At 39.4% G+C, this 7309-nt stretch overlaps 1 protein-coding gene across 6 annotated transcripts in view; it reads left to right on the forward strand.

Moving 5' to 3' along the window:
- ect2 (epithelial cell transforming 2) overlaps positions 1–7309 on the forward strand; it is a 46971-nt gene that overhangs the window by 8197 nt on the left and 31465 nt on the right. For all 6 annotated transcript variants that reach the window (XR_003832185.1, XM_029430352.1, XM_029430355.1 and 3 more), the window contains exons 4-5: positions 486–578; positions 3121–3303. Coding sequence is in view for 5 of the 6 variants with exons in the window: in XM_029430352.1 (XP_029286212.1) it covers positions 486–578; positions 3121–3303 (276 nt within the window). In the remaining variant the exon portion in view is untranslated. The remainder of the gene's footprint in view (positions 1–485; positions 579–3120; positions 3304–7309) is intronic.

Below are 7309 nucleotides of genomic sequence, written 5' to 3' on the forward strand. Positions count from 1 at the left end.
GACATCTGCCGACAGCTCCATCAGAGCTCCCCCGCCTGCCTGCCTGACCGCCCGCCCGCCGCCATTGCTCTTGTAACACACAGAAAAAGAGTCCCCTTTCTGTCCTCGTCTTTTCCTCTCTTCCCTCTCCAGGGCTTTGAACTTTTACATTAATTTTAAAGAGAAATTTCATCCCCTCCCCAGCCTACCCCCTGTGAAGCTTGATATTTGTTTGAAGTCACTGTCTTTAGACTTTGCAAGGACACGGAGCCCGCCCCGTCTCTTCCTCGCAGCCTCTTCCTCCTGGATCTCTAAACCCGGCCTCCCTCTCTTTTGTCCTCATGTGGGGTTAATTTGTATGAATTTTTCTCTAGCTTTATTTTATACTCTTTCTTTATTTCTCATTCTCTCTCAACCTTCCGTCCTTCCCCTCTTTGTTTTATTCTCCTCTCCTCCTTTCAAATGTCTGTGTTTGACATCCACTTCCTGCTGGTTGGTTTCTACAGGCCATCAGAGTAATGGAGGTACCGGTGGTAAAGATAAGAGAAGGCGAGGCGGGTGCCAAGGAGAAAATGATGATAAAATCTATAGTCAATATGGTACAGTACATTGTCTGCCTCTCTGTGTTACTGTCTGACACTTTGATGTGATATGGGGGATGTGCCGCATGAGTCTTAATTCACACTGGGTACTCAATCAATCATTGTGCATGGCCAACTCACTGGTGTTGAATTGATTTGTGGGTGAATATTTCTAATATATGTGATGTTATACTTGATATCTGGATTGCTCTCTAATGGAGATTTGCACTCAAATGTCAATGCAAGTTTCTAGGCTGAGTAGTAATATTAAAGTCCTTTTAAAAGGCTTTCTATTTGGCTTCATTGCATTTGAAACTGGGCAATTTCCAGGTGTTAAAAAATGCAAGCAGTCTTGAAAATGTGTTTACACAAAAGATTACATTAGGCAGGTCTTGGACTGTGACCAATAACTATTAACCTGAAGCTTTGATTTTTGAGTGTCTCTCCTGTTAGAAATGGTTTAGCGTTTTACGGAGCATGTGAATTAGCTTCCTCTCTCAGAGTGAGATAAGATGATGGATAACAATCTGGTCTTTATTTAGCTAGATTCAGGATTTGGTAACAACTCATCCCTCTGGCTTCCACTTTTATGCTGCATCATCAGCTAAAGTGTGTGTTCTGGTCTCTGCACAGCCATATTATTATCACATCTGGTAACCTTATTGCAACAGCCTGATATAGCATGGCTGTAGTATTTTTGAACGTCAGAAGGAGCCGGGCTTCAGGTCTTAAACTAAGCTAGGGATTGATATTAATCTTCTCATCTCACCTTTAGAATGGAAGCAAATAAGTATGTTTCCCAAAATGTTATACTATTCACACAGGTGTGTAAAGATATGTGGATTCTAACATTGTAATAGTGTGTGTGTGTGTGTGTGTGTGTGTGTGTGCAACGTTGCTTGTTTTCATGCAGCATGGTGTCTGACTGTCTACTGTATGTGTAAGAGTTAATGATCATGTTGTACGGCCTTTTCTACACCAATTGTCTTTGAGGGATTGAAGATGTCTGCAGTGGTATTAAGAGCTCCCCTGACCTTGGTACATTGTCAGGAAGATACAAAATAACACTGAACATCTTAATTGAAATCCTCTTTAAAACAGTTTACTGGCACAAAACCTTCTCATTTGAATCAGTAATGGTTTGAATACTGATGTTTGTGATGCAGTGAGGAACCAGGTCAGTATTTAACAGATGCAAATATTTGTTCTCAGAATATTCTGGAGATATTCTGTAAGCTTGGTGACTCCATACTTTTTCTTATTCAATAAAATAGAAAACAAAACAACAACAAAAAACAAAACCACCAATGAAACCGGATATTTCTTATTTCTCTATTGCATTAGATGCACTGAAATGTGTCTTGTTAATGAATGACGCCTCTTAGTATTCGGTGTCCCCGGCAGCCTTCGCTTGTTCGTGAGACAAGATCATCATCAAACTTCTCACCGGCTGCAACCCCAGCATGAACCTGCTGTAGGCCGAGCACCATGCTACTGCGCCAACCCAAACATATACATATAACAAGCTCTAGACAAAACATCCTGAAATATATTTACCTAGTCTTTCCATATTTCTAGCCATAATTGTGTAGAGTGCGTCTCAGTGTGTATGGATAGAGATGTGGAATTCTCCTCCTTACTTAACTCAACAGGATGGCTGTGGGATTTGGTGTGCAGGAAAACTGATTCACCGTTAGACCCTCACTCATCATTTTGTAGCATCAGTATATTTTTACATTTACAAATCATAAATAAAGTTTAGTTTGGAGATGCACATATCATCCCTGCTATTGTTTAATATTTCCAGATATTTAATAAACTTGTACTCCGATTTGTACAATTTTAATAACGATAAACCGTAAATATAATGCTCTGATTTTTTATATATATAGATATATATATATCTATATATATAGATATAGATAGATATAGATAGATATATAGATATAGATAGATATATAGATATATAGATATATATCTATATATAGATATAGATATAGATATATATATAGATATATATAGAGATAGATAGATAGATAGATAGATAGATAGATAGATAGATAGATATCTGCCCAGTACCAAACAGCACAGACAAAGTTAGCCACTAGTTTAAGAACAAAGTGGAACATTTAGCAGCTAAAGCAAATCTTTTTCACTGGACTTGGTGGAGACCAAAACATAGCTAAACGGAGAAGGAGTTGGATTTAGATTTGCCAACATAAAATATAACAACATTATACATCAGACATGTTTAGCTTGTGGTGGAGTTCTTTCTCAAAATGAGTGCCCAATGCAACTTTAAAAATGAACCTACGTATTTAGTCTAGATAGGGAAGTAGCATATTGATATTAACATTCTAAATGTATTATCATTTAGTCCCCTACTTATTATTTTCTCATTACAAAGAATTTCTGCTTATAATTAACTAAACTACTAAATGAACCACATCCAGCAGCCTCACTAACTAAGCTAACACACCTTTGTTTTCACTCTTCTGAATGTTTCATTTCCTTTAGCAGTCAGTCATGCAACGTTACTCCGTCTTGTCTTCCTGTTCAGGACATCAACACCCCATGCATAATGACGGACAACGTCCAGGAGTTTGGAGATGGAGAGAACACTGATTTCGAGACGGTGTTCGTCCTCATAGACTTTGATTCTCCCGACTACAGCTACCTCTACAAACGTGATAACCGCATTGTTGGGCCTCCTGTTGTGCTGGGCTGTGCTGCAAAGGAGGAAGTAAGTTATTGATTCACAGCATATTTATTTTAATCTCTGGTCTATGAAATGTCACAGACTAGATTCACAGGCATGATGTATTCAAGAAGTAATTCGTTTAATTTTAATATCTTATACAGCGTTACCCCACATAAAGCATGGCCTCTTGAACCATTTCAACCCAAAATTCAAATGAAGGATTAATATTAATCCTATATTAACACATAGGAAATATGTTGTCTGTTTGCCATGCGGGGAGGACCCACCAGAGACGGGCCTGAGATGAACCTTGATTTCAAAGAGCAAGATGCAAAAAATGCATTCTGTGTTAGATGAACAGGAGCTGCCTCTGCCTGCTGCGCTGCCTCTCTGATTCAGACTTCACATAGTTTCTGATGTCGAACATGAACAATATGCCCGACTGTTCTATCAACAAGACGGAGCACTTTGCACATTTGTCAGCTGTACATGCAGGTTTACACTGCATTGCAGAGTATCATAAAGAAGAATATCTATATATAGTCTGAGGCCATTTTGCAGTTTTTCTCTCGTGTCAGGCATTTATCTGACCTAGAAACTATTATGTGCTGGAGTCACTATTTATGTTAACCTTTTAGTTTTCTTACAGGATTAATTAATTTTGTTGTGGATATATAAATAATAATAATAATAATAATAATAATAATTATTATTATTATTATTATTATTAAGTTAATACTTAATTAATACACAAAGCTGTATGTTAACTTGTTTTGCACATAGCACTGGTGATGTGCTGCAGAAACTCAAAGGAGCATATATATATATGTATGTATGTATGTATGTATGTATATATATATATATATATATATATATATATATATATATATATATATATATATATATATATATATACCGTATTTTCCGCACTATAGAGCGCACTGGATTATAAGGCGCACTGTCAATGAATGGTCTATTTTCGATCTGTTTTCATATATAAAGCGCACCGGACTATAAGGCGCATTAAGCGAAACAAAACAGTCAGATAAGTCAGTCAGTCAAACTTTATTAAACGTGTTCACAATAACTCAACATTGTTCAGTTGTAACACGTAAAAAAAACAGTCTGATACCGCCAAATCAAACGTCATCTTCTTGCTTCCTCCACTTCCGTACCATTGATTCATTAATGTTGAATTCTCTCTATTCCCATGTTCTACTGCGTGACTGATAGCCTTGAGTTTGAAGTCCGCGTCGTAAGCGTCTCTTGACAGGTGCCATTTTGGGGTCCTTATACACACACACTGTAATATTATGGTGAAGCACAGTATGTATTACTCCGCGACGCTCCTGACTACGGTAGCCGCAATGCTGCAAGCGGTGCGTGTTATGCAAGTACAGCGCGTATCCCTATGCGTAGCTAGACAGTTAGCTAACATGCAAAAGTCCTCCAATAAAGATGCAAGGTTTGCTTTCTTGACTTTACTGTTCTTATTTTACTTCGTAAAAAGACAAATAGTTTCCAAGGCTCAAGCATCACAGACACAAACAGTTTTTTAGCGTCTCTGCTCCACGTGTTGATCTCGCAGCTCCGTAAACAAAGATCCTCGCAAAGCAGAAGCGCTCACTCTGACACGCCCCCAGCAAACCAACAAACCAAGGAGCGCTCACTCTGAGTCAAAAAACATGTCCCAACTCTATAAACATAGAAATAGGCAGCACAGTGCGGCTTTGTAGTTTACAAAAGTCGTACTAAAACATTTTGACAGAGCGCCGTGTACCACACAAAATCGCTTCGAGATCAGTAAACACAACCAGAATTAATCCATATATAAAGCGCTCCGGATTATAAGGCGCACTGTCGCTTTTTGAGAAAATTAAAGGCTTTTAAGTGCGCCTTATAGTGCGGAAAATACGGTATATATATATATATATATATATATATATATATATATATATATATATAAAAAAACCATTACACATTCAATGTGAATGTGTGTCCAAACTTGTGACTGGGACTGTATATAAGTTGCATTCGTTCATGATTTTTTTCTTGCTGTGGCGGCCTGCTTCGTCTCACACAGACTGTTGGAAATATATTCCTAATAACGCCACAAAGTCAGGATCCAAATCAAATAGAAAGGTTTAATCTATATTCTTGCAAGAAGGACCAGGTTTATACATACAAAGGATGATCAAACTCTCACACATACAGGTTTGTAAGGTCTGCTGTGTTGCTATGAGAAATAACTGTCTCTGCTTCTACATATACAGTATATCTCAAAAGTGAGTACACCCTTTAGATTTTTGCAAATATTCTGTTATATCCTTTCAGGGGATAACATTATCCTACTGAAACTTTGATATAACTTAAAGTAGTCAGTGTGCTGCTTGAATAACAGTATAGATTTATTGTCCTTTGAAAATTACTCAGTACACAGCTGTTAATGTCTAAACAGCTGGCAACAAAAGTGAGTACACCCCATAGTGAACATGTCCTAATTGTGCCCAATGATGTTGTTTTCCCGCCCTGGTGTCATGTGACTCGTTAGTGTTACAAGGATTCAGGTGTAAATGATAAGCAGGGCTGTTAAATTTGGTGTTTTGGGCACAATTCTCTCTGAATGCTGGACAACATGGCACCTCATAACAAGGAACTCTCTGAGCGGCTGAAAAAAAGGATTATTGCGCTTCACAAAGATGGCCTTGGCTATAAGAAGATTGCCAACACCATGAAAATGAGTTGCAGCACAGTGGCTAAGATCATACAACGGTTTTCCAGGACAGGTTCCACTCGGAACAGGCCTCGCCAGGGTCGACCAAAGAAGTTGAGTCCACGTGCTCAGCGTCATATCCAGAGGTTGGTTTCCAAAAATAGACGTGCGAGTGCTTCCAGCATTGCTGCAGAGGTTGCAGAAGTGGGATGTCAGCCTGTCAGTGCCCAGACCATACGCCGCACACTGCATCAAATCGGTTTGTATGGCCGTCGCCCCAGACAGAAGCCCCTTCTGAAACCGATGCATAAGAAAGCCCGCAAACAGTTTGCTGAAGACAATGAATCCAAGAACATGAGTTACTGGAACCATGTCCTGTGGTCTGATGAGACCAAAATAAACCTGTTTGGGTCAGATGGTGTCCGGCGTGTGTGGCGGCACCCTGGTGAGGAGTACCAAGACAAATGTGTTTTGCCTACAGTCAAGCATGGTGGTGGCAGCATCATGGTCTGGGGCTGCATGAGTGCTGCCGGCACTGGGGAGCTGCATTTCATTGAGGGACACATGAATTCCAATATATACTGTGACATCCTGCAGCAGAGCATGATCCCCTCTCTTCGGAAACTGGGCCGTAGGGCAGTTTTCCAACATGATAATGACCCTAAACACACCTCCAAGATGACAACAGCCTTGCTGAAGAAGCTGAAGGTTAAGGTGATGGACTGGCCAAGTATGTCTCCAGACCTAAACCCAATTGAGCACATGTGGGGCATCCTCAAGAGGAAGGTGGAGGAGTGCAAGGTGTCCAACATCCGTGCGCTCCGTGATGTCGTCGTGGAGGAGTGGAAGAAGATTCCAGAAGCAACCTGTGCAGCTCTGGTGAATTCCATGCCCAGGAGGGTTAAAGCAGTGCTAGATAACAATGGTGGTCACACAAAATATTGACACTTTGGGCACAATTTAGACATGTTCACTATGGGGTGTACTCACTTTTGTTGCCAGCTGTTTAGACATTAACAGCTGTGTACTGAGTAATTTTCAAAGGACAATAAATCTATACTGTTATTCAAGCAGCACACTGACTACTTTAAGTTATATCAAAGTTTCAGTAGGATAATGTTATCCCCTGAAAGGATATAACAGAATATTTGCAAAAATCTAAAGGGTGTACTCACTTTTGAGATATACTGTATACACAAACATCAAAGGACAAACTTATTCAGATTGGAGGGGTCAAAAGGTATGAATTTACAGAGATCAAAAGGAACACATCTATTCAGAGAGATCGTCTTTGATGTTTAGTACTTGTTTACAGTAAATAACAGATGTGCTGAG

This window comes from Cottoperca gobio, chromosome 4, assembly GCF_900634415.1.
Source record: "Cottoperca gobio chromosome 4, fCotGob3.1, whole genome shotgun sequence".
In the NCBI taxonomy this organism is placed as follows: domain Eukaryota; kingdom Metazoa; phylum Chordata; class Actinopteri; order Perciformes; family Bovichtidae; genus Cottoperca; species Cottoperca gobio.